The sequence below is a fragment of the Vulpes lagopus genome, chromosome 18 (genome assembly GCF_018345385.1).
Source record: "Vulpes lagopus strain Blue_001 chromosome 18, ASM1834538v1, whole genome shotgun sequence".
NCBI lineage: Eukaryota > Metazoa > Chordata > Mammalia > Carnivora > Canidae > Vulpes > Vulpes lagopus.
The window spans coordinates 21,261,809-21,289,436 of record NC_054841.1 but is presented as its reverse complement, the minus strand read 5'-3'; the positions used below and the strand labels follow the sequence as shown (position 1 = coordinate 21,289,436).

General features: G+C 46.8%; 1 protein-coding gene across 1 annotated transcript in view; it reads right to left on the bottom strand.

Annotated features, from left to right (window-relative positions):
• Positions 1-4,456: 4,456 nt before the first annotated feature.
• TTI1 (TELO2 interacting protein 1) overlaps positions 4,457-27,628 on the bottom strand; it is a 46,965-nt gene continuing 23,793 nt past the window's right edge. Inside the window, exons 3-8 of the mRNA XM_041732629.1 lie at positions 27,295-27,504; positions 23,385-23,533; positions 20,458-20,598; positions 17,927-18,131; positions 17,570-17,657; positions 4,457-5,219 (exon numbers count right to left, since the gene is read on the bottom strand). Coding sequence (XP_041588563.1) covers positions 5,036-5,219; positions 17,570-17,657; positions 17,927-18,131; positions 20,458-20,598; positions 23,385-23,533; positions 27,295-27,504 — 977 coding nt within the window. The 3' untranslated portion in view covers positions 4,457-5,035. The remainder of the gene's footprint in view (positions 5,220-17,569; positions 17,658-17,926; positions 18,132-20,457; positions 20,599-23,384; positions 23,534-27,294; positions 27,505-27,628) is intronic.

The window sequence follows — 27,628 nt, the reverse complement described above, 5'->3', positions numbered from 1 at the left end:
CATTAATCACCTGTTCAAGAACCTTTCAAGGCCACTTGATCTGTTAAGGGTGGAATCTCTAGGTTGGCATTCAATGCCCTTCATAAATGTGGCCTCAGTGACCACAGCCTGCTACCACATCCCCTCCTGGGCTGCCGGGCCACACTGGTTATTTGCCACAGGCGTGGGGTGGTGGCTGTCTGTCACTGTTACCCACTCTGCATCTCTTTGCCTAGTAACCAAATACAGCGCTTCCTTTTGGGGGAAACCACTCCATCCCAACTCTGTCTCCATATGGTTTGGATGAGCTGATCTGAGCACCTGCCCCCAGGACTGCCAGGAGAATGCTAAGGATCAGGAGGCAGCAAACTAAGGTCCAAGGGCAAAATAGTGGCCCATGGCCTATTTTGTAAGGATTTTACACATTTAAAATGTAAAAAAAAAAAAAAGCCAAAGAAGATTCTACAGAGATCCTATGGCCTGCAAAGCCTATAATATTCACCATCTGACCCAGTATGGGGAAAGTTTGCCAAAACCTGCTTGGATGCACAATGCTTGGTTTGGGGTGGGGCAGAGAACTGGCTGAGCTGAGAAGAGATAATCCTAGAACTTGAGTTGGGAGCTGCCAAATGGAGGTGCACACTCTCCTAGGCTGGATCAACTCAGAGAATATCAGCCGGGACTACTGGCCATCCTTGCCACTTTATAGAGATAGGCTGCTAAAACATGGAGCCTGGCTGTGGGATCTGGAGCCGGGGGCCGGGCGGTGGGGCGGGGTGGCTGCCGGTTATGAGAGCTAAGACATTACTGCTCAAGCTACTTTGAGTTGGGTCTCCTGTTAGCTGCAACTGAAGGAGTTATGATGAGTGCAGATATGGACAGGTACACCTGGCTGCCTTTGGCATGTCATTTTCCTTGTCTGGAATGCCCTTTATCCTCTTTCTGCCAATAGTCCGCTCGTCTTACCAAGATCTTACCCTCCTCCACCAGGAGTCCTCCTTAGTTCCCAGGTGGTTTATTCTGAGATTTAACCACCTACTTCCTCTGCAATAACTGTCCAGAGGAGTATGTGCTGCATCCTAACAAAGCCGAAAGCAAAGGGGTTGGATGGAAGGAAGGGCTGCACAGTGTCGAAGCCCTGGGCACTGTAAACACGATAACACTCTCTCTGCTGCAGCCATTTAAAGAGGCAGAGGTAGTGAACTCCAGTTCAGAGATGGGGAAATGAAGAAAAGTGACTTGTCCAAGGTCACACAGGTACTGAGGGGTAGAGTCAGAAACCAAGTCCAGTGCTGATGAGCTCCAGGTCATCCACACTCCTTCCACACTACGAGCCTCCTAAGGACTACGCCCAGCCCTTTGCAGGATGCCAGGGTCCATCTCTGTGCTTTCCAGAATCTCCCAGGAGGCACCCACTGCCTGCAGATCAGAGCTCAGTGTCTCAACTTGAAACTCAAGGCCCTTCAGTATCTACCTTTAACTCCAGCCAAACCAACACTCGGAAACCCTCAATGAAAGGAGAAATCCTCACTGCACCAGCCACGTTTAACAGGGGGAAACGATCACTTTGAGAAGCCCACATAAACAAGGGCTAGAATGAGTCAGCTGGATGGGTTCAAATTAAAGTTGCCTGAATATAATAATGACTGGAGAGGCACTCTAATTATTTTATTTATTTATTTATTTTTTTAAATCAAGTGAATCTGCCTGCGGGAATCCCAAAGCAACTCAGGGTGTCTACGCCCTGAGGACAAGATGAGTTTTTGGAACACCATGGCAGATCCTCCCACACGGATTATCTCCTGGAGAGCCCCCCCAGGGCCCAAGTTGCATCATGGCGCAGGATGTGTGTGCACGTTCCCCTGCCTCTTGGCACACTATTACAGCCTGCCATGTCCAGGCACCCTGGGAAGGCAGACTACTAGGTAATACTCCATAAGTCCCACCACCTCCCTGACCTGTTTTCTCATTTGTCAGGACCTAGAGATTGAATTAGCCTAGGACTTTGTGTCCCCAGTGGAATTAGGAACAATGTGGTGAATCTTCTTAGAGTCCTCTCAATTAGAGGGCATTTCCCCCCTTTCCCAAAGGAAATCATCCTAGAATTTTAAAACCAGAAGAGAGTAAAGTGATTATCTCTCTTTCAGGGGTTCTTAACTTGGGGTCCCTGCAGGCTCATAGGTGAAGTCTCTAGAATTGTACACAGAATTTGTGAGGTCAGCTCAGTAGACCAACCCAGCAGGAGATGAGATGGTACATGACCCCAGTCTCACAGTCTCGGAGGTTGCAGTGCCCTCCTGGAAGGGAGGAGGGTAAGAGGAGGGACATTGCTGGGGAAGGGAGTCTTGAAATGTCATCAGCTTGCTGGAGGGACCCAGAATTCCCCAAATTAAGCTCTCATTCTGGCCCATTCTCACCTTTACAGGCAGGAGAGCTGAGGCCCAAAGAGAGGGAGGGCCCCTGATGACTCACTGGCTGAGCCAGACCAAAAGCCAGGCTGCTACCACCTAGCCCCAAGCTGGACATTCTGTGCCCTTGCAGAGAAGACCCTAATAGATGAGTGGGCCTCCCCGGAACTGGCTGGGGCCCCCCTCGCTTGGATATGTACCCATGCCAGCTGCCTTCTGGGTTTCACAGAGCTGGGGTATTATCTACATCACTGGAGGAGTTATCTGGATGGTATCTAACCATGCATATGGTGAGGAAGCATTCATTATTCCTAGGATCCTTCAGCACATTTGTGTGTGTGTCTGTGGTGGTGCACCTAAATTTATATAATCTGTGTTTTAAATCCCTCAGCTAAAAAAAAAAAATATATATATATATATATATCAACTATTTATCCTGCTTTTTCCACACAGAACCCCCTCAAGGTTACTGCATGGTTGATGAAGGGAACGTTCCACAAGTACTCTAGGTAAAGACAAGCCAGGATGGGGGGGAAAGAACAGCACTGTCTGCATTCGCTAATGAGGGAGTGGCTCCAGGTGAGGATCACCAATGGCCAATCCCATAAGAGATCAGATATTACATGCCTCCTGATGGAAATAAATAATACCGCTTACGGAGGAGTGTTCCCCAAAACAATGAAAACCCCCAAACTGGATCACACCTCTTGTTCTGCCCTCCCATTTACAGGAAATACAGGTGATAGGAGAAGCCTACAGAATGACCCCCACAGGGATGTAATCAGTAGATCTGGACTGTGAGAAATGCTGTAGGATAAATGACCTTGTTTCAGCAAAATGTACAGGGAGAAGAAAAGAGAGGGAATCTATAAATTAAAATATATTTATTAAGGGACAGATAATAGCAATGTATATACCTTATTTGGATCCTGATTCAATGTGCTGGGGAAATTTAAACATTCACTGTGTACAATATGAAAGGACCACTGCTAGTTTAGGTGTGGTAATGCTAGTGTGGTTGCACATTTTTTTAATTTTAATTTTTTAAAAGATTTTATTTATTTATTCATGAGAGACACACAGAGAGAGGCAGAGACACAGACAGAGGGAGAAGCAGGTTCCCTGCAGGGAACCTGATGCAGGGACTTGATCCCAGGACCCTGGGATCACCACCTGAGTCAAAGGCAGACACTCAACCACAGCCACCCAGGCATCCCCTTTTCTTAATTTTTTTTTTAAGATTTATTTATTTATTCATTCAGAGAGAGCGAAGAGAGAGGCAGAGACACAGGCAGAGGGAGAAGCAGGCTCCATGCAGGAAGCCCGATGTGGGACTCAATCCCGGGTCTCCAGGATCACACCCCGGGCTGCAGGTGGCACCAAACCGCTGCACCACCGGGGCTGCCCCCCTTTTCTTAATTTTTAAAAAAGATTTATTTATTTAAGGGAGAAACTGTGTGTGTGTGTGTGTGCGCACACGCACGAGAAAGAGAGCGCAAGCAGGGGGAAGAGGGGCAGTAGGAGAGAGAATCTCCAGCAGACTCTGATGAGTTGTGGAGCCCAATGCGGGGCTCAATTCCAGGACTCTGGAATCATGACCTGAGCCAAGGGCAGACATTTAACTGACTGAGCCACCCAGGCACCCCATGATTTACATTTTAAAAAAGGTTTGGATAGGACTTCCAAGATGTGCTTCAAAATACTCCGGGGACTGGGGGAGCTGGGGAGGTAAATGTGTGAGGGTAGCCATGAAGCAAAGCTCTCCACGTGCTGGTAACTCGTGCAGCTGGGGTATGGGTACATGGAGCTTGCTGTATACTATTATCCATAATAAAAAGTAAAAAATAATCAATCTCCTACTTAACAGGTATGAAAAAATTGCCATGAGTGTTTGTCTTCTGGGAGGGACACCAGATGTCTGGGGAATGAGGTGGAGACTTCACCGTTTCTGTTTTGTACTGCTTGGATTTACACCATGGCTCTGTATCATCCATTCAAGAACATAAATTCATTTCTTAAGAAGCATCCAATTTAAATAACAAACCTTAAAGTGAGCTCTTGATCACAGCTTTCATCCAAGAATTGCCTTTATTTCATTTTCTTCCAAATAACAGGTTGGGTACAATGAGTTAGCTCTAGCTCACTGTTCCAGGAGGGGAGGTACACATGTCCGTGATGTAGGGCTGCGTTCTGAAGACTCCTGGGTGCGTGGTACTTCCATGTGGTCCTCAGGTGCTCAGGGGACACACTTGGTGCATAGTAGAGGCCTCCCTCCATGTGTCCTTAGGCTCTCCGGTGTGGGGATGCGTGTGTGTGTGTGTGTGTGTGTGTGTGTGTGTGTGTGGTGGGGATGGCCTGTGGGACAGCTGGGGCCACAGAGATGGTAAGCGAAGGAGTTAAGCCCTTAGAGCTGCCAGACAATGTCATTTGAAAACACCAGGTATGAAATATAAATAACAGTCAGCTACTTTCCTTCAATTTCTAAGCAGTTGTGGGATCGATCAATTTATAAATCGACTGGCTGTCTAATCCACCTTCGCAGTCTTCTCTGCCACCACCTGGGGTCAGGGTGGGGTCGCCCCACCTGCAGGACAAAGATATTGCCCTGTCACACCTAGGTGTGTGTGTGTGGTGGGGGGTCGGGGGGGTCACTGCAGCTCCTGCAGTAGGCAGAGCACATTGGCTGCATAAGGGTTCCCTTGCCCCATGGTCCCCCGCAGCTGCACGGGGTGGAGGCTGGGGTGGGGAGGTGTGAGCTGCTCAGGGCAGTAAAGTTCATTCAGGAGAAACCAGGTGGAGTCCGGGTCCACTTTCATCAAGTGGAGGAAAACCCTGTGGAGAGACAGAAAGGAGGGTGGGCTGGAGTCTCAAGGGAGCAGAGAGAAGGGAGAGTGGCTAGTGTTCTCGCGATGGGGCAGCTTACTGGGTTATTTGGGGGAGAACCTGATAAAATCCAATCTCTTTGAATAGCAGAGCAAACCCACTGTAGTTCGAAAGACAGGGCCATTAGGATGGTCCCACAGCGCATAAAGAATTTCATATCCATTGACATTGAGAGTAAAGTAAGTAGTCTGAGCAGAACAATACTGACATTAAACAAGCTCTTGGCAAAGAAACCAGCTAAGTCCTGGGGTTTCAAGCAGGAGTTTTTAAAGAAAACTGACAGGCTCCACTTCTCATTCCAGGCTCATAGGGCAAGCCCACACTCCGAGTCTCCAGGTCCTAATCCCTGGCCTGCCAACTTGCCGCTGAGCTCTGTAGTTCACCCTCTTCTGGCCACCAAGATCCATGGGTTCTTGATGGTCTGGACAGGCTCATAGAGATCAGACCCAGTTATTCTCCTGTAGCAGGAACCGACTGAGCTGGGCCCCCTGACTTTTGGCGGAGCCAGAGAACTGGTATCCTACACATGACAGGGACAGAGCTGAAGGGCCTGGGCCACCCAACACCACATACCTCCTGAGGGTGAGGCTCTTTAACTTGGCCTGAGCTTTGGGGTTGCAACCTTTGCCTCTCATCTGCTCATATCCATTTCTGATTGACCAACCATGTGCTCAGGGCAACTGCACTGAGCAGTCCAAGTGTAAACTTCATACACTTGGCCAATTCAGTGATTCAGAGTCTGGATTTTCTTTTCTTTTCTTTCTTTTTTTTTTTTTTTCCAGAGTCTGGATTTTCAATGATGAGGCCCTCCCCTAGTTGGGCAGCTCCCTGTTGGTATGTATCACCGGCTCAGAGAGGTTGGCCTTCCTGGACCATTGTGCTTAGGTGGCTGCCCCCTATTTTTCTCTTTCAGGACACCCCTCCCAGCACTTACTGTCTATCAACTATCTCCCTTCCTCACAATACAGCTTCTGAGGGCTGTGACCACACCTTTTTTGGCTCACTGCTGTACCAGGCACTGGGATGGCACATGGTAAGCCCTCAACGAATACCTGACCCAACAGGTTCTTATATTTAATTAGTGATTTATGACACTGCATGACAATGGCTTAAGATGCATACGTCTCTGGAAAATCACATCCTATAAAAGGATCTAAAGGAGAGGTCAACTGTTCACCACCATGGAAGGTCTAGGGAAGGTTACCAACAGGATTCACATTATGGTGGACATCACTGCTATGTGGCTGAGGGAGATTAGTCCACTTATCACTGCTATGTGGGATTTTGCTGAGGCTTAAATGAGAAAACACAGATCCAGTCCTACACAGCGTCTAGCCCATGTGATCCTTACCTACTAAGTAATGGCATGGATAGTATCTATTTGATGAATCACATTTTATTCTTGATGACCTAGGAGGCTCTCCCATACTGTTGGGCAGCAAACAGGAATTTAATTCATGCTGAATGGAGCTAAATTCTGTTTTTAATTTTGTTAATCTGAAAAACCCGTGCCTTTAGGGGATTTGGGTCTTACTCTGGGGGAAGCCAGTTTTGCTTTCTTCCTTGGGTTTAATAGACATCTGCTAAGGAGGCAAGGGAGGCAGGTGGGAAGGGAAGGGGGGTCCTTTGAAAATTTTTCTGGCCTGGTTTGTGCCTAAACAATTTAAGTTTTCTTTACTTAGGATAATCTTGTGCTTATAATCTCAGCGGTGGTTGCTGGAGAAGTGATTAGAATATTCTAATTCATCGTTTCCACTTCACCGCAGAAAGGAGATGGGGCCTGCGTGGGAGACAATTTTTGTTTAAAAACAAAAATATCTTTGATAATTAGAGTGGCAAGGGAAATTATGAAAAAACACACCAAAAATGGGAAGCTGATTTCTATTTACATGTGACACAGTTGACAGTTTTCCCTGGTGCCAAAGATGGTTAGAATGCAAATGGCTTCATTTGATTTTTTTTCCCTCTTCCAGAACTGGAACAGTTTCTCAAGCTACAGCCTGGCGCACCGAGGAATAATGTGACCTGGGCACCACCCGGCGAAGTGGTGCCGTGGCCCACCTCAGTCAGGGCTCTGCTCTGCCTTATAGGGGCATGAATACCTTGCAATGTTCACTCTGAGTCCTTTTGAACATGCTAAACGCAGATGTTCTGCTCTTTGGCAGGAAAGGAAAAGGAGAGAGCCACTCTCCTTGCCCTGTGAGAACTCTAAGTAAAATGCTCACAGAGAAACAAAGTAAGAATGTGTGGACAAAGTTCACCTTCTTTTATTAAGTGAGATCCAAACTCTTAGAAGAATTATTTCGGGTCTCCTTCCTTAGCTCTTAAAGGGGTAGACACCCCAGAACGGCAGGGAGCCATACCAGTTCCCTCTCCTGCCTCTGGGGCTTGAGGCAAATTATTTTGCCTCTGTGAACCTGTTTCCTCTTTCTCCAAAGGAAGATGATCACACTCGCCCCACCCTCCTCACAAGTTTGTTGCCAGGCTCTAAGGAGATGAGGTGCAGGAAAACACTTTGAAGTGTATAATGAAAACACTGCTCCTTCCAGAGACTATGTGTGTGTCTAAGGAATAATTATCACTACCAACCTTTGCAGCACCGCCATACCACGGAAACTTCTCCGACACTCTGAAAAGGGCAAAACATTTGTCTTTTGTTTCACTCGTAATTTCCTTCATACTGACTTGGTGGGGGTCCCAGGCCTCAGCCGATGGCATTCTCATTTCGCCCGCTATTTTCAGGAAAAAAACAAATGCAATATTCTTTGCCCTCTGCGTGCCTGAAGCTGGGAGTGAAAACCATGCTGGGCAACCAGGTGCTGGCAGGTGTAGCTGTGCTCTTGCTTGGCGAAAGGCATGCGACCTGCTGAACTCTAAACACTGACACATTCTGAACCTGAACCCTTGTTCAGTTTAAGCCCCTGGGAGCTGAACAGAGGCCTGGGAGGCCTTTGTCTGAGCTCAGTGGCCCAGCTTTACTCCAAACTCTGGTACCACTTTGTCCTGCGGCCAGTTCTTGCCCATCCCGAGCTGGGGAGAGGGGTTCCCAGAAAGTGAAGAGCCAAAAGCTGAAGACCCTGAAAAGCCCTTTTGCATAATAGAAAGCCAGAAGACAAAGAGAGGACCTCCGATTTGAAGTGACTGGGGTAACTGCCTGGAAAATGTTCCTAATACATCGTGAGACATGGCAGAGATGGCTGTTGAACATGCCAAACGGCCAGCTCCATGTTTTTTCAAACCTAAAGAGAAACACTTAAAAAAAAAATATGTATACCATTTAAGTCCTGAACAAAAATTTCTTTCTCCTTCCCCCAGGCCCAAATCAGTGGCTCCAGGGAGCACAGTTATCAAGAGATTATCTGGTCCCCAGAGTTTCGGGAGGCACTCAGCTGTGCCTCATGCCTCTGAGTGTCCTGAGGCGAGTGATTATCTCTCAATAACCTGTAGGGCCGTGTAGCTTAAATGATAACTTGACTTTAAAAAATTTAGAACTCGCCGTTAGGCAGTTTCTAAGCAACCTCTGTTTCCATGGCAAAGAAGCCTGGTGTTTATACTGATTTTTCACTTAAAATGCGGTTTTATTGAATTTCGCTTCATGCAGGCAGCCATTTCCCTGCACTCCAGCCCTATCTACAATTGATGGGCATCAGCAAGTACCTAATAAACTCCAGACACCAAACCAACAGAAGCGGCTCATTCCTTTATGATCAATAGTGGCCTGCTCTGAGTGACAAAGCTGGGGGTGAGGTGGCCTGGGGAAATAGACAATGTGCTACTACTAGGTTCTGGTCAGCAGGGTTTGGGTCCCGCCTCTTTGTGGTTCACCAAACGTTTCCTAGCACCTGCTCTAGCCCAAGCACTGAGCTGGGTATGTGGGACACAAAGATGGATGGACAAAGGCTCTGGCCTTGGGGCTCAGCATCTGGTAGGGAGGACAGACTATGCACAGAGGCACATGGTGCACTGCGGGGAGGGCTGCACATGTGAGGTGGAACCCAAGGAGGGGACACAGCCAAGTTGCTTCTCTGTAAACATCAGCTCTAAGCCCCCTTCCAACGTCAACAGTCCACAGTGGTTCTCAAGCATGGGCACTGGATGGCCTCCCAAATATGGCAACACCCCAAAGAAATCCCTCTGTTGCAGATGCAAATACTACAGGGTGTGTCCTCACCATCTCGGTCTAGACAACATCTGCTCAAAAGCAGCTCTAGAAAACCGCCAGCCAATCCAGGCCTAGTGAAGCTAAATAAACTATAAGTGAAATGCAGAGCTTCCACCTCTCCTGGGTGACAGGCTATTCTTTCTCTGTCAATTACTTGCTTGAGGGATCTGCTGCTCCTTGTCTCTTTCTGGATTTATAAAATGCTCTCATGAGCTGTCTGCATAAGTGCCAGTGGTAAAGAACTTGTGGCTTTGTGATCTGTTTATTTATTTGGGGCTTCTAAAGAAGTTATTCAGGGATGAAACCTTAGGAACATGATACGGGCTGTCTCTACATGGCCATGACTAAATGCAATCAGAAAATGAACTCACTTGTTGGGAAGCAGGCACGCCCACAAAGTTATTCGAGCTTCCCTGCTATTCCCTCTCTGGCAGAACCTGTACGCTCTTCTCTTCGGCCATCTCCTCCCGTGACTCGGTGCACGCCGATGCTACAAATGAGGCTGTGTGTTTCCTTTTAAACAAATGGATGCTCGGGGTGACGACGTGTCCTAGCCAGCGAGCGGTGGGGTGATGTTTCTATCTTGGTAATTTACTCTAATGGGTCTCGGTTCATTGGTTAACCAGTATTTCAAGCCTGTCCTTTCTTGCTATTCAATTTAGCTATCTTCTCCTGCGAGGAGGTCGTTTTTTTGTTTCTAAATGTTGGAAATGGAGGATTATGACTTGGAGCAACGATTTACTCTCCAAATAAATACTACCAATTACCTCTGCAGCTATATGTACTCGTTAGACTTAACTATATTTACCTGTTCGAAACCATTCATCTATCGATCTAACTCCATCTCGCATACTCACACAAAGACCGATAATAAAAATATTTAAATGCAACAGGGACAGGATTTAAAACCATAAACACCAGTAGAAGCTTACAATGCTAATCGCACCCCTAAAATACCACAAGACAAAGTATCATAAATGCAGTGGAGTGACTCCATTGCTTTGTGCATATTTAAAAAGATATGGCACTGCGAGGACCAATCTGTTACAGACAATTCAAAAATAAGCCAGACCTAGAAGGGTTTAAATCCCACTGGGGCAGGATTTAAAAGCAGCCCTTTCCATCTGGCTGCCTTGCCTGCCTCGAGGCCCCCCGCAGGCCTAGATCCACCCCCTCTAGCCACAACACCGCTGGGCGCAGATTTCAAAGCGGCCCTGTGCCAGAGTACACAGGGGGCTGACTCAGGCCACATGGAGCGTTTCCTACTCCACACCCACCCTCTCACCCCAAAGGTGTATACCCTTGAAGATAAAGACATCTTTGTAGCAGCCTACCTATTTTGTCCCCCTCCCCCCAACTGTTTTCCTGGAACCTACGCTTTGGCACTAAGCCAGGAGCCTCTGCTGATGGATGCGAGGAAGAAGCAGCTCTAGGAAGCTTAGTTGTGTATTCACTGCAAGGACGTTAGAAACATTAGTCACAACAATACCCAGCATTCTTCTAAGGTGACCCATGGAGAAATTTTTTAGGGTTCAAAACCAAGGAGAGCTGTGCTTCTTTCTGCGGAGCTCTCTTTTCTTATTTCAGGGATGCCGGAAGGTGCACAATTGATGCATTTCCCTCTTTGCTCTGTCTGTGGAAGATGAGAGCCACACTGAAGGCTTGTCTCCAGCAAGGGTGCAGAGCTCTAGGTGTGCACTTTATATGTTAACCTCAACCCTGGTTTCACCTTGTTTTTTCCCCTTTATTATTTTTGTTGCATATATTTAATTGATAAGATGTCCTAGGTCTCTTTTGGAATCAGGAGGAAGTTAATAATGCTAACAACTACTTACAGACTTTTTCCTCTCTGTTGACATTTTGCGCTGAAGAATAATATGCATGAGTTTACTGAATCCTGCAATAATTTGATTTGGTGGAAGATAACAGATATGCTCACTCTAGTCTTGCAGACGAGGGAGCAAAGACTTGGAGAAGTAAACTGATTGGCCCAGGGCTGTGCTGCCATGAGCAGCAATATGAAGTCCACTCTAACCTGGTATTCATCTTTACAATCCTTCAGCTCTCAACACAGTATTTGCATGTTAATAAAAAAATTTTTGCGAATAAACACACATAAAATAAGATAATGAAGGCTGTTTTCCTGGCTGGTTTGCTCAGTACTGAAATCATGACATTCACACCAGTCTCGTAAGTGCTCAGGACAGACCATGGACCCTGCAAAGTGATGAAACAGGTACCCTATAGTCTGACAAGGCTTTTGACATGTGAAACCCACTTTGTACAGGTGGTCCTGCTCCCCGGAGCATCAAGCGCATCCTGGTTCCCAACCCAGTGCGGTGACTTGCAGGCATGCCCCACACCTGCCTTACTACTAGGGGGTAAAATGGTTGACCTCGGTCAATTATCAATCACAGGACAACACCAAGGAAGCAGGAGAAGGATGGGTGGCATTTGGTTTAAGTAGCACCGAGGTCCCTGCCTTCAGATCTGAAACCCAGCAACCCACTTTGTTTATAATCTGCATGGCAGATGTCTCTTATCTTTGACACCAGGAAATCATGCCAGTATATGCACAGTGAACAGCTTCAGATCTGAGTGTATTTTTAGAACAATGAGCCTGGAAAAGAAAAGCAGCAATGCCTGTCAAAAGATGGATAATAGGAAAGCTAACTACTTGGGTCTGGATTTGTCAACTATTAATCAAATGTCAAAAGGAAAAATATTAGGAGTGCCCTCATTTCCATGCTGGGTGCAATCCAAGGGGGAAACAGCTTTGCAGCCCAAGCTCAAACAAACTGCCCACAACATTTAAGGGGATGAGCTACTAATTTCAAGCTCAGCTGAACTAACGGATCACCTCTGTGGCTCCTGATCTGTTCAAATATAATAGGCCCATGTGTGGGTAAAGAAAGGAGCCGGGCTCTGACGGGGATGAAATGAACGAGCCCGTGCCAGTCTATGTTCATCCAGGGTTTGAAGGCACCGGCTGGTTCTTTGATAGGCTAGGATCCTACTGCTAGAAAGAAAGTGGGGAAGTCAGCCAGTAAATGAACCTTGAAACCTGGTCCTGACTTCTCACGCAGAGGGTGGTAGGGGGAGGTGGCACAATTAACATGAAAAGATCATTCCGGGGTGAAAAACTCTTCGGAGTTCAGTAAAGATGAGGTAGGCTTATAATAAGGAACACTATGCCCAAGTGCACAAGTGTTCATATAATATATACACCCTGCACCATATATTTGGTGTATTTATAGATATTCCTAACAGGTGTGTAAACACACACACACAGCTGTACCTGCAAGGGCAGAGGCTTCCTCTCTCTTGCTTTTGTCTCGTTTCAGTACCTGGAACAGTGCCTGACACACAGCAGCTCCTCAGCTGGTCAGGAGAATGAACGGACTTGCCAGGTGGGACTCCCTCACATAGAAATGCAATTCAGGGGATCCCTGGGTGGCGCAGCGGTTTGGCGCCTGCCTTTGGCCCAGGGCGTGATCCTGGAGACCCGGGATCGAATCCCACGTCAGGCTCCCGGTGTACGGAGCCTGCTTCTCCCTCTGCCTGTGTCTCTGCCTCTCTCTCTGTGTGACTATCATAAATAAATTTAAAAAATTTAAAAAAAAAATAAAAAATCTTTAAAAAAAAAAAAAAAAAAAGAAATGCAATTCAGGTGCACATTGACTCTGGGAGGAAGGTGTCACCATCATCCTTAGTTTACAGAGGTGGGAAATGAGGTACAAGGACATGAAGTCATTTGGTCAAAGCCACAGATCCAGTAAGATCTGAGCCTAGGTTTGTCTGCCTCCAAGGCTGTGTACCCTCTGCCCTTGTGTACAATGGCTAGGCAGAGGAGGCTGGGAGGGAGCCCTCACCTCCAGCCACAGCACCCCCTTCCTGGCCACCACCACACAAAGGACCACAGCATTGAGTACCCGCACAACCATCTAGTCATTACCTGCTGGCACTCTACATCCCCACCTGGGTCCTGGGCTGCGCTGGTGGAGGCAGGCCTGGGGGTGGAGACCAAGTGGCCTAAGAGCATTGTTCTTTCATGGTGAGACCTGTGGAGCACAGACTTCATCTTTTTCAAAACAGGTATTGCCTTGTTTGTTCCTTTTAGCCCTAGGGTAGAAGGCTTATTAGATTATTTAAGACCTCTCTGCAAAAGACAAGGAGCCTCAGAGGCTGCTCAGAGATAGGCCCAAGGAGCATGGTTTCAACAGAGTTCAGTTGAATCAAGCTGACACTGTATATTGGCTTTAAGGAAAAACACAGAAATTTGGGGTATGTGCTCTCATCTCAGATTCCTTTCATGTGGGGGAAGGAAGAGCTCCATGGTCAGAAAGGCACAGAACTGTGGAGGCCCACTGCATGATGGGAGAAATCTCGGAGGCTTCCAGGGCTACTGGGGAATTTCAATCAGTTGAATGGGCCTCTGCCATGGTTGAGGTGGAGGCATGGCTGACCTGTTCTTTGTAATCTCATGCTTACCCTCAGAGACACTGCCTCATTTACAACTTGTGGTATGCTGACCCCTCCTTCCACATCCCAAATAGGATTTTCTTATTTGTTATCCATTGAAATTATTTAACTAGATGGACTTTGGGGGAGCTGGTATTTTTCTTGCATAGCCAGTTAATAGTGACACCTAGTGGTAACAGACGGTGAGGTTCTATCCTACCCCCGCCCCCCCACCCTTCCCCCAAGTTGCAAGATTTATGTTCCTCCTTACAAGGCACATTCGCTAGATAAAAGCATTAAACTGGAATGGCATTTCTGGTCTTAGCATTTACAGCCTTGGTTATATCAACCACCCCCTGATCAATTTCCATTTCTAGAGTTTACAGCCTGGATGTAAAAGCCTGCCACAAAGGCTCTATTTAATATGACAAATTAAAAAAGCAAACATAGGCTTGGTCATTCTTTGGAGCCAGGAAAAGCAAACAGGAGGGAGGAAAAAAGCTAATGGTAATGCACACAAAGAGAAACTTTCACGGAGCTGCTGAATTTGTCTCCGCACCAACGGTAGGGAGGCTGGCCCTCAGAGGTTCCGGCCCCCACCTGCCGGACCCACAGACTCGTGAAGTGGAGCAGAGGAGCCTGCCCCCAAAAGCATTTTGGTGTGTGGACTGACAAGCCGGAGGCAACAGAGACCCAGCAGAGGCAACAGAGACCCAGCAGATTCAAGACAAATTCTTACTTCTCTGTTAACTACCAGAAAGAATTTGAATAGGGGCCTGGCCCAGAAAGAGAGCTATTACCTCGGATAACTTTTCTTCTGAATAACCTATGCATATGGTAGGGCCAACATCTAATTACCAAACCTCTGTTCTTCTTAAGGCAGGGCCCTTGAGTCACCCTCCTCCCCCTGTGACGCCCAGGCCCCTAGGCCATTCCTGAGCTCAGGATGGCAAAGAAGCCTCAACTACCCCACGTGACCTTGGGTCTCATGTTTGTATAAGGGTACCCTTAGGTGTGAAATAAAAAAATGTGTTTTGTCTCCTATTAATCTGTCTTAACTCAATTATCAGGCCAGCCAAAGAACCTAGAAGGGTGAAGTAGAAGGAAACTTCTTCCACCCCTCAAACGGCTGCTCACCTAGCTCCCTGCAGAGCAGGTGCTGGCCCTCACTATTCCCCCGCCAGCCCTGTCGGACAGAGGGGCTGTCCACCCTGCACCAGCAACTCACTAGCTCTGAGGAAGCCGGGGCATCTGTGGACAGTTCTGGCTTTCACGGGTTCTTCTCAACACTTAGCTGAAGCTGGTGGCTGAACACTTAACTACAAAGTCTTGGCCCTCACAATCCACACAACAGCCTTCCCTTCTCCCATGAGCAGGTGGTCGGGGTCAGCACCTACTTCATAGGGTGCAGACCCGGGGTGGGGGCAGGAGTGATGGTGGGGGCCGGCAATGAAGTTCTGAGGGTGGGGGGGCCCAACAATGAGGTTTCTGCAACTGTTCCTATAAGAGATGAGGGGGGCTTGGCCTGCCAGCTTGGAGGTGAAGAGACACAGAGTCTGAAGAGAGATTTTGCAAATTAGGTGGACAGGCTTCCCTTCTAGAATGGAGATGTGGGGTGTGAGGGAAAGAGGAAAGTGAAGGACAAACAACTGGATGGAAGGTGAAGCTACTCACTGAGCCAGGGGACCTGGTTCATTGGTCCCCGAGATGAGGGAGCAGAAGGCTACATCACTTGTAGGCTCAAGTGTTCCAGTACCCACCCCCACCTCCCTCTCTTCCTTCAGGAACCAGGCTCACAAAGAGACCAGGTTTTCCATTGTCTCAGGCTTCTTTTCCCATTTACAGAGCTTATTAATTTCTGAATCAAGATGCCAAATCAGTTCTTGATCAAGGACAACACTGGTTTTTTCCCTTGACTTCAAAATAAGTTTGCAGATGATGTGTTTGTGAACCAATCAACCTTGCACTTCCTTGCCTCCCAGCCTGGCAAGAGGGAGGTCATCTGACTCAACCCTGAATGGAATGCGGTAGAGCAAACAAAGGCGCTGCAGTCAAGTGGTCTGGCTGCATTTTCCTCCTCCAGAGGCACCCTGAATACCAACTCAAGACTCAGCAAGGTCCAATTTCAGGTTTAATTGCTGTTAGCGGCACAAAAGAAAATTAGAAATGAAAAGATAATGACTGGTGGGTATTTGTTTGATGGGTCTCAACTTGTAGGACGGGTATGGGGTGAGTGTAGGAAAAGTAGAATGGGACAGAGAATGGGAAAGTCAGATCTTTGTGACTCTTGGTTGTAACTGGCACACAGAGAATTTACTTCAAGATGAATTCATTACGTTCTTGAGCTGTACCTGAAATCAGCAGTAGCTTCAGCAACACCGCCTGGGGGAGGAGTATTTTCACCCCGAGTTGGTTCTTTAAGGAACAAGAATGTCTGAGGATAAGAGAAGCTGGTTGGGATGCGCCCCTGTGCTCAAGAAACCATGACTGATTCTGGGCCTAGGGGAAGTGACGGGAAAGTGACAGAAAGAAAAAAGGGAACTGGGGAAATCAAAAGGAAAAAATTGCAAAGGACAATAAATCAATTCAAAAGGATATTTCCATCACTCCCAGAGAGTGCAAGATTTGTAAGGGAGCAAGCAGCTTCCTCATTTCACAGTCTGAGCGGCCTTGCAGCCCTTCAGGGAACAAGAGAACTCCTACCCCAACAAGGAAGATTGGGGACTCATTTCTAGAAGCCTAAGAAGTGGGAGGGATTGTTGATTTGCTCTGGGACATGGAACTGCAGTGCCCAGGGTAGTACACAGTGCCGGGCCAGGGAAGCCAACTTTTATTCCGACACCCGGGGGAGGGTAGGTCCACTCTGGCCCCCCTGCCCCAGCTGGATGGAGAGTTGGGGCAGGGGGGGCCACAGTGATGCTTGGTCCCAAGTCTGGGGAATGCTGCTGTGCTCAGAGTTTTAGCTTTTGAGAAAAATCCTTTAGGGCTCAAGGAACCAGACATAGCTTATTCCGTTAGAGGTGGCACAGCTATTTGAGAATAAGCTAAACTCTTAGAAATTACCATCACATAATTTCAGAGTTGGAAAAGGCCCTTTAGACCATTAGTTCAGCAATTTTATGTTTCTTGGTTCATAGACTCCTACTATAATCAGATGAAGGCTGTGGACTCTATCTAGAAAAAGGAATATAAGTGTCTGCTTGCACACACACAATTTTATGTACAATTTGCAAGGGTTAAAACACTTGATGTCCATTAAGATGCTCTGTGGAATCAAGGTGAGCCAGATCAGTAACCCAATGCTTATGCTTTGCAGAAGAGGGAGCTGAGGTCCAGAGAGGTGCCAGGGTTACCAGTGATCACTAGAATAGGGGCTAGAAGTGGATCTCTCTCCGACTGGGAGAGTGCTTTGTCCCCTTCGGCACGCCATCTTTCTGCCTTTTGCCCCTCTGGAATTGCTGCTGATGCTGCAGCAGAGGAAAAGGTTACTTGCAAAGAGAAATGCATCTAGTAAAAATACCATCTCTAGAGTTGGCCCAGTTAAAGAAACCATCTTAACCTGGCAAGAAGAGCGAGGAGAGAAAAGAACAGAGATGCCTCGACTCCACTTGCCATTAGCAAATCATCTATAATTTAGAGCAAACGTAAAGGGATGCGGGTGATCAAGCAGACGTACCTCCTGGCAGCCTCTTGTAATTTCATGGGCTGTTTGGCGCTGAGGTAAATCAAGCAGGCATCAGCCACTTTATTCAGGTCGCTGTCACCTGCGGAGAGGGAAAACAAAACAAGCATCCGCCCTCAGACTTCATTTGGGCCAAGCAGTAAGCAACTGCTGTCTGGTGAACCCTGGGCTCTTTACTCCATCCGGCAAGGCAGAGAAACATCAAGATGGGTGGGACAACGAAGCCAAAGTAAGAATGAAGGATGGACACGTGAAAGGAGAGGAGAGAGCACAACCGGATGTGGGGCGCCATGCCGCTGGTGAAACCGCGTGCAGGGTGTGTGTCACCAAGGGAGAGTGGCTGGTACCTACCTAGGTCCAGTCTCTCGCAGAGGGGGCCCAGGCCCTGCAGAACAGCCAGCTGCAGCTTGAAAGCCAGCGTGTGGGAGTATACCGGGCCAGCCCGGGCACTGACAGGAGCTTGGGTGACTAAGGAGCCAGCCAGCTTTGGCAGGATGTCTTTGCAGAACCGGCTTCTCAGAAAGTCGCCACACTTGCCTCCGAGGGTACGTAAGACCTGCAGAAACAGCCCCGGGTCTGGTGACTGCACATTGCCAAGGCAGCACAGAGCTAAGGAACGTCTGGTAATTCAATTTCTTCTTGAAAAAAAAAAAAAAATAGAATTACTGCTGTTAATTCCTTGCCCATGGTTTGTGATTCTGACAGTTATGAATTTGGAGGTCTCTGCTCCCAAGGCATGGCTGCTTCTATCCATAAATACAGATTACATGGGGAATAATTCAAAGGAATCTTGGGTTGGATAAATAATATGATTAATACCTTGATTTTCCTCCCTTTTTCGGTTAAAAAAAAAGAAGAGCTTAAAGCAGTCCACATAGATCATCTCTTGACTCTTCCTAATATCCCTTGAGAAAAGACTTGTGCTTTGAACTCTAGCTAGCTGAACAAACACAAACAGGGCAGCCCAACTACTGCTGCATACAGGACCCAGGAGGGCAGAGGCTGACTGTGTCAGTGCCCAGCAGTTAGGGCCACATTGGAGCCCTTCCTGTCTCACTGCACCGTCTCCTATGCACGTCACCCTTGTCCTGTCCTCCACAACAGGCAGCTTCTTTGCATCTCGTTTTAAACTCTCTCTAGCAGAACATATTGAAACGTTGTGCCCCACCGCACAAGGCTGAATATACAGGATAATAGGAATTTCTTTAAAAATTGGTCAGCAAGGCATAACCAGCAGTGTTGGCTGACTTTGCAGAGAATGAGGCCCTGACTTGAGGTCCCACGGCTGGGCTGTACACAGCCCTCCAGGCCTCGGATGTCACCAGCATGTCTGGGGGTGGAAAAGCAGCCTCAGTTACAGTGTACACATCTTTCTCCTTTTTCTACACCTGCTGCCATTTCAGGTTACCTTTTAATTTCCATAAGGGAAAGTAGCACACCTGAATAAGATTTAGCAAGACCCCCCCGCCCCCGCCTCCCCTTATCCCAGCCTCCCTCTTCCCCTTTCTGTGTGTCTGTGATTTTGTATATTTTGCTCTAGAATAAAAATATTAGTAATTTTATACTTTTTAAATGTAAGCTCTGGTTTTGGTCCAGTATCTGCTGAAGAATCTTACAGAAAACCCAAATACTTTTGTCAAGTATACCAGCTGCGTTCCTGGCTTCACTTTACGTCCCTACACATCTTTTTTCTTTGCGTCATCTTGCTCACCTACTCCTAATTTACGTTAGCTTGCCCTGGGAAATAGATCTCTGTAGGTTGCCTTAAGTACTTTTCAGAAAAAGGAAGAACATAAATAAATAAGCCAAAATGTGTGCTGATAGAAACCAAACTAAGGGGATCCCTGGGTGGCGCAGCGGTTTGGCGCCTGCCTTTGGCCCAGGGCGCGATCCTGGAGGCCAGGGATCGAAACCCACATCGGGCTCGCGGTGCATGGAGCCTGCTTCTCCCTCCGCCTGTGTCTCTGCCTCTCTCTCTCTCTCTCTCTGTATCATCAATAAATAAAAATTAAAAAAAAAAAAAAAGAAAGAAAGAAACCAAACTAAGTCCGGGAGAATAATACCTAACATATATATATAGCTTTTAACTTTTCAAAGTATTTCACCAAAATAGACCCATTTTATCCTTGACAACAATACTATGAGGATGGTGGAACACATGCTCCTGAGGCCAACTTGAAAAACAGGTGGTCACAGGCTTTGCCCAGAGTCACCTGGATGGGCAGAGGATGCCCACTGCTAGAACCCAGGCCCCTTCACCTTGACTCCTGTGTGGTGCTAAGAAGGTGGGCACAAACTCACAGGTTTGGGGTCTACCACTTACTAGCTGTGTGATCTTGAGAAAAATCCCTGAACTTCTCTGAGCCTGTTTCCTCCTCTGTCAAAAATGGGGAGAATAGGGCAGCCCGGGTGTCTCAGCAGTTTAACGCTGCCTTCAGCCCAGGGCCTGATCCTGGAGCCACAGGATCGAGTACCATATCGGGCTTCCTGCATGGAGCCTGGTTCTCCCGCTGCCTGTGTCTCTGCCTCTCTCTCTCTCATGAATAAATAAATAAAATCTTTAAAAAAAAAAATGGGGAGAATAGTAGCTCCCTTGCACAGCTGTTATAAGGAGATAACTTCCCATGTGAGGAAGTGCCAAGCACACAGTGGGTGCTCAATACTGGCAGTCCTTTTTACCTGCTAGTTCCTTCTGCCTCTAACTCAAGAGGAGACTGACTTTTGCTTTCTTCTTTGTACCTTTCTTATCTTGCTATGCTTTCTTCAAGGTATGACATTGCTATCAACTAAGATGAGAATGAATCCGCAAAGACATGGCAGTGCTCTGTGCTGAGTGCCCCCCACCCCCCACAGCTGACAGTGGTGAGGCATCAGCACAGTACCTTGAAGGCTCTGAGCACCACCAGGGGGTCATCATTGGTGAGTCGGTGCACAAGTGGGGGCCAGGCCCGATGAGCCAAGGGAAGGAGCTGGTTCTTGTGGGACTGCAGAACAACCACACACAAATCCAGCACATCCAAGACCTGAAAAAAGAGAGGATGTGATTTAGGCAGAGTAGGAGTTAGTCATGGGAAGAGTGTAAGAGTGTTCCTAGAAGTTCCCGGAGGTGGAAACAGCCATGGGGACAACCCAGAGGAGGGAGGCCTTGCAGGGGTTAGGGAACTAAAGGAGGGGCCTCATGCAGTACAGCACAACACAGGAGGGGTAAGAGGTAGCCCAACCCCTGAAAATTATGAATTTTTTATTTCATACTAAGTGTAGCAGAGAGCCATCGGAATGTTTTAGGCAGGAAAGTGCCATGATACAATTCACGTTTTAAAAAGGGCATTCTGGCTGCTGAGTGGGGAGGAGCCTGTGACAAGAGAGAGATGGAAGCAGGCCCTCAGGAAGCAGCCAGAAGAGAGGAGGACTGGGATGTGGCCACAGGGAGGTGGCAGAGGAACGAAGGGGTTTGGGGACTATCTTCGAGGTGTGTATATGCTGAATGTGTATATGAGGTGTGTACATGAATGTGTGTATATGCTGATGGACTAGATATTGGGGCAATAAAGACAGGTATCGGGGCAGCCCCAGTGGTGCAGCGGTTTAGCACCGCCTGCAGCCCGGGGTTATGATCCTGGAGACCCGGGATCGAGTCCCATGTTGGGCTCCTTGCATGGAGCCTGCTTCTCCCTCTGCCAAGTAGGCAGCTGAGACATAGGTCTACCTCAGAAGAGAGGTTTCACGTAGCCTAGATGTAAATTGGATTTTTTACCCTCCCTGAGAATATGTGTCCTGATCTCCCACAGCTCAAAGGGCACTAAAAGACCACTGGCCTGCCTCAGTGTCGCTGGCAGGGGTCATGATGATGACCAATGTGGGCTTTCCTCCCAGAGATGGCCCACCTTCACAGAGGAGGGGAGGGCACACATCTAAGTCAGAAAGATAGAGTGAGGTCTTTTAACATCAAGCACTAAGCCCTGCTGAATGTCTACTATGTGCTGGTCACATTGAGACCAGAACAGAAACAAAGAACAGGGTGCTTGGGATTGAGCCCCATGTCAGGCTCCCTACTCAGCGGGGTGTGTGTGTGTGTGTGTGTGTGTGTGTGTGTGTCTGCTTCTCCCTCTCCCTCTGTCCCTCCTCCCCACTCATGCTCTCTCAAATAAATAAATAAAAATTTGAAAAACAAAGAACAAAAGAGGGCCTGCCTTTGAGGGGGTATAGGCGGGCAGGAGAGTAAGAGAAACCTGGGTATATAGTGGATAACAGAGCAGTACAGGGGAGACAGTGCTATCACTGGCTTCCCGGTGAACTCTGTCACTAAATGGGCAAGTTACGTCAGACACCACTTGATTCCAAGACATACATTTCCTCTTTTGCCTGAAACATTTCATCTCCTTGCCCCTTTGCATGGCTGGCTCCTTTTCAGCCTTTAAGTCTTAGCTCAAACATCACCACCTCAAGAGAGGCATTCCCCAATGACCTGGTCGGAATCAGGGTATTAGCTCTGTCTTATTCAACAGGGTTTAGTACAGAGTAGGCTCCTATGCATGTTCACTGGATGGGTGAATTACTATTTTTTATCACAGAACCTGCTATTTACCTTCAGATACTTCCTCATCTTCTAGGTGTGTGTTGTGTATTTCCCCACAAGAGACAGGAAGTTCCATGAAGACAGGGATACCTGCTTCACTTCCTTCTATACATCCCCTGCCTGACCTGCAGCAGTCGGCAATAAACATTACGTGAATGAACAAATGAACGTGTGTATGTGGCCTACTTGATGCTGTTTCATATTTATAATCAACAACCTAGCAAGGTAGATACCATCACATCCATTTTACAGAAGAAGCAAAGGCTTAAAAAGGTAAAGTAACTTCCTCAAGGTCACAGAGGCAAAGCCAGGAAGTGAGCTCAGGTGTGTAGGTTTGACTCCAACGTTGGTGATCTCAATAACTACGGGGTGAACACAACTGCTACAAAGCCTCCATAAAAGGGAAGACACTTGGCTAATATATCACACAGACATCTACAATCAAGCCTTGCATATAGCAGGCACTCAAAGAGTACTTGCTGAATGGAACAAGAGATGAATGCTAAGTGGTGCCTCTGGGGAAACAAAATAAATTCCACAAAGCACAGACCCTGAGATCTGAGATGATCTTGGATCGGGGTTTCTAGCCCACCACCCCGAGCAGGGCAGTGTGCTCTCACTGCCAACAGTAACTCGCTGAGGCAGCTGTTTCTTAGGCCTGCTTGGGGGTGAGAAGGACCAGGCTCTTCCCTGTGTGAGCCTTGTCCCCACGCCCACCCACCCACCCCACTGTCTTGTTTCGCTATCACAGAGTTTGCTGATGGGCACGCTGCTTGGGAAACTGCCAGCAAACGAGGATGTGTGATTAAGAAGTGTGGGTGTCTTTCCAGGGATGAACGTGGAAACAGAAACAGAGATGGGGCCAGAGTCAAGCTTGGAAGAATGACTGCTTCCAAGGATTCAAACCTGCCTCCTACATTAAGTCACTTCAGAAAATGATATCCTTTCCAAAGCATAGGACTCTTTTTTCCCTTGAAGAGTCAACGAATGTCCAAAACTTCATGGTTTTTTAATTCTACAAAGGGGACTTGGCTCCCTTTTGGCATCTGAGCTGATACAGAAGGACGTAAGGCTGTCACCCCATAGATAAATTCTTCCTGATGCCTTCTCTTGGCCACCACACGTGGACCAGGAGATAAGGGCAGCCACTTGCTCATCCGTGCAGTCACTGCCAGCCAGACCGAATTGGAGTCCTGCTGCCATGCAAATGCAGAGAAAGGGCTGCACACTGACCTTCAAGCGGATTTTCAGATTTTTATCTGACAACATGTGGATGCAGCGCTCCATCACATCTGTGGCTATTTGGATCTGCACTGGCAATGGTGGCTCCACATCAGGACCAGTGTCACTCTCGTCTACTTTTGGAGGGTCTGACTGCTCTTCTGAAAAAAAAAAAAAGCATAACTGGGGACACAGTTTTATGAGATGCCCCACTTCCATTTGATCTCCCAACCTCAGACACAGGAACAGCATTTACAAGGGAAAGTGTCTAGGAACTGATCCTAAGGAAACCATATAAAATTTGGGTCAAGCTAGGAGTCAGTATATTCACCAGATCATTAACTATAATAGCTAAAAACTGGAGTGGGGGGTATGGGGGACCCCTCCATGGCCATTCAAAGGGGAATAATTATAGAAGCCATGGTACATCCATACAATGACGTATCATGAGGGCCCCCAAATTTGTGTTTGCTGAGGGCTTTAAAAACAAGGAGAAATGTTTATGAAAGAATATGTGCTAAAAAGAGAAAAGCAGTATATAGAATTGCATACACAGTGGGAGCACTATTATATAAATTTTTTGCACAGCAGGAAGGACAACGAAATACTAAGAGATGGGTTGATGAGATCATATAGGATTTTAATTTTTTCCTTTACCTCCAGTCTTTTATAAATTTCCATTAATAAATATATATTTTAATTTTAATTTTTTTTAGATTTTATTTATTTATTGAAAGAGAGAGAGAGAGAGAAAGAGAGAATGGCTGGGACACAGGCAGAGGGAGAAGCAGGCTCCATGCAGGGAACCTGATGTGGGACTCGATCCCCGATCTCCAGGATCACACCCCAGGCTGCAGGCGGCGCTAAACCACTGCGCCACCGGGGCTCCCCTAAATATATATTTTTAAAGGTTTTATTTATTTATTCATGAAACATACAGAGAGAGAGAGAGAGAGGCAGAGACACAGGCAGAGGGAAAAGCAGGCTCCCTACAGGGAGCCTGATGTGGGACCCAATCCCTGGACCCCGAGATCACAACCTGACCTGAAGGCAGATGCTCAACCACTGAGTCACCCAGGCATCTCATCCATTAATAAATATCTAAAATAAAAATGTGAAGAGGGCAACATTCTAATTTGGAGCCCTGAGGCTGGGCAGCTCCCTGGCTGGCCTTTGCTCTTCCCTCTACTCTTTCTTCTTGGTCCATTCTTGACTAAAGGGATCATGTGGCTTCTCCACCAGCCTGTGAGATCTTTTGATGGCCAAGATCAGGCCTTACAGATGTCAGCATAAGAGATAATAGAAGGGCAGCTTGGCATAATACACAGAGAGAGGGTCTGGTCAAAGGAGGTCGGTTCAAGTCCTGCCTGCACACCTATTAGCAACCTTCTCATCCAGCATTACTTCATCTAGAAAAAAGGTATAGGGATCCCTGGGTGGCGCAGCGGTTTGGCGCCTGCCTTTGGCCCAGGGCGCGATCCTGGAGACCCGGGATCGAATCCCACATCAGGCTCCCGGCGCATGGAGCCTGCTTCTCCCTCCGCCTGTGTCTCTGCCTCTCTCTTTCTCTCTGTATGACTATCATAAATAAATAAAATTAAAAAAAAAAAAAAAAAAAAAAAAAAAGAAAAAAGGTATAAAGCACGCACACCTCATTTGCTCATTAAGAAAGTTAAATAAGATGAATGTCACCAGCTATTAGCATTCTTTCACTGCTTAGAATGCTGTGTTGCACATGATAGGCTTAAGTTTGCAAATTAAAACAAGAACAAAAAGACCCGAGAGTTGCCCGAAACCCAGGCCAAAATCTCTACCCTGAAAAATTTCCCTCTATTTATAGCCTCCAGCTCTGTCCCCTCAGCCCCCGTTACTATTGGTGCTCATTTCCACTGAGCTGAACGTTGTTCCCTTCACTTTTTCCCACTTCAGTTTCCTCTGCTGGAAACAACAGAATCTTATAGCGCAGGCCACACCTGTCTCTACTAGATGCTAAAAAGATAAATGAAAATGCATTTGTAGAATGCTTGGATTTCTTGGAGAAAGGGACTCAGATACACGAAATGCTTTTATTGTGGCTAAAACAAAAAACACATGTCAAACCAACATCAAGCCAAACATTCTTTATAATGCCAAGTGTGTGGTGTGTACTTGATGAATGATAATTATAAGAATGATAAGGCTGTGCTTTTCTTCCCAGAGGAGGATTTGTTGTTTGAAATTCACCTATTGCACAATGTTATTTGAGCGATGTGGATTTTTCCGTTACTGGGAGAAAGGTTGATTCATTCAGTCTGTTCCTAGCCAACATCAACTAGAACCCAAAGATCCTAATCGTGAAAGAATGGATTCACAGCCAATGCTAGCATTTCAAACAAGAACAGCAAATCCGGATTATGAAGGATCATGAGCCTCCCCTCCTTCTGGGTTTCCAGGTTTTGGTATGGGGTGCAGGTCAGGAAAAGAAAGATTGGGTTGGCTTAAGAAATAAAACTGAGGGGATCCCTGGGTGGCTCAGCGGTTTAGTGCCTGCCTTCAGCCCAGGGCCTGATCCTGGAGTCCCAGGATCGAGTTCCACATCGGGCTCCCTGCATGGAGCCTGGTTCTCCCTCTGCCTGTGTCTCTGCCTCTCTCTCTGTGTGTGTGTGTCTCTCATGAACAAATAAATAAAAATTAAAAAAAAAAAAAAAGAAAACTGAGAAGAAAAGGTCTGATGATAGACTTCTGATCAGAAAACTGTCCTCAGGGAGGGCAATGACTCTGTTCTGCATAAATCATTACTCTGCTCTGCATAAATCATTATCTGGGCTCTGTGATGCTTCCCTACTATTTAGAAGGAACTGGCTGTAGTTAGTTGCAATGAACAACTGTTTCCTGTTATCCTGAAGTACTGGTTTTAGTTCGGAGTGGAGACTACCAAAAAAGAAAAAGAATTCTGCTCAATTCCTACCTAATAAACTAATTTGGGACTCAGTTCGATTTAGGATAGTTCTGAGACCACCAAGCTCATTATGACTTGGCATTTTATGTTTGCAGAGGAGATTCTAACAATTTATTAATCCTTCTGTGACCTGAAGCTCCAGATTGAGCTTGTGAATAAAACAACAGGCTGGAGCTTCAACTAACCTGAACTCCCTTTTCCTTTATCATATAAATAAATAAGAAAAACATTGAAATCTCCTCCCACCAATAAATGAATGGACAAAGCATATGAATAGACAATGGGCATAAGAAAAAAAAAACAGTCAGGTAAGGAACATAGAGTAAAATGTTCAACCTTGCCTGTAATCAAAGAAATGCAAAGCCCAATATCAAGAACCATTTTTCACCTATTAATTTAGCAAGAAGTGAAACTCGTTAGTGGCCAATGTTGGGAAGGTTGTGGTACAACCAGTGTTAATCCAGCACTGCTGAAGGGAAGGTATAAATTGACACAACCTTTCTGGAAGGCAATTTGGCAAGCATAAAATAATGTTCATATCCTTGACCCAGAAATCCCACTTCTGGGATTTATAAAGAAATATGCAAAAAAAGGGAAAAGGTCACGTGCACAGAATCATCCACTGCAGCACTGTTTATTAGAGTGAAAAGCCAGAAGCAACCTGAACTTCCCACAGGGGAATGGATACTTAGTAGCAGCTATTAAAACATTAATTATGAAAACTCTATAGCAATGTGGAGAGTTGCTGATTAACTAAGTGCAAAAAGGGTATAATGCATTTAAACTGTGGCTCTGACCACATGAAAATAGGTTTGCAACAAAAAAAAGAATGGGACAGGACTGCACAAAAAATGAGGATGCTTCCGTGGAGCATGGTGGGGTTATGAGTGACTTTTCTGATTTCCAAATTTTTTGTAATGATACCACATTCTTTTAATAATCCGTTTCAAAAAGAAAAAACTGGCGAAGCCAAAATACAGTTACCTTCTTCATTATCAAAATCTGAGACATTTCCATCTGCCACATCCTTTTCTTTGAGGTAGTTCAGCAAAAACAGCTCCATGTCTTCTGCTGTGGTGGTGTTCTCAAGTCCCTTCTCAGAAGCTGCTGGTCTTTGGCTCAAATGACTTCCCGCCTCCCCTGCACTTTCCCCTTGGAGTTGCCTGAGATCCTCTGTGTCTGGGAACCACTGGGCTGAAAACAAAGTGTTATAATTATCACCATGGTCATGGACAATAGGCATTAGTACTCTGTAACTGGAATAAGCTCTTTGCCATGGCTTGTGTGGCTCCACATGATCTGGTCCCTCTGTCTCTCC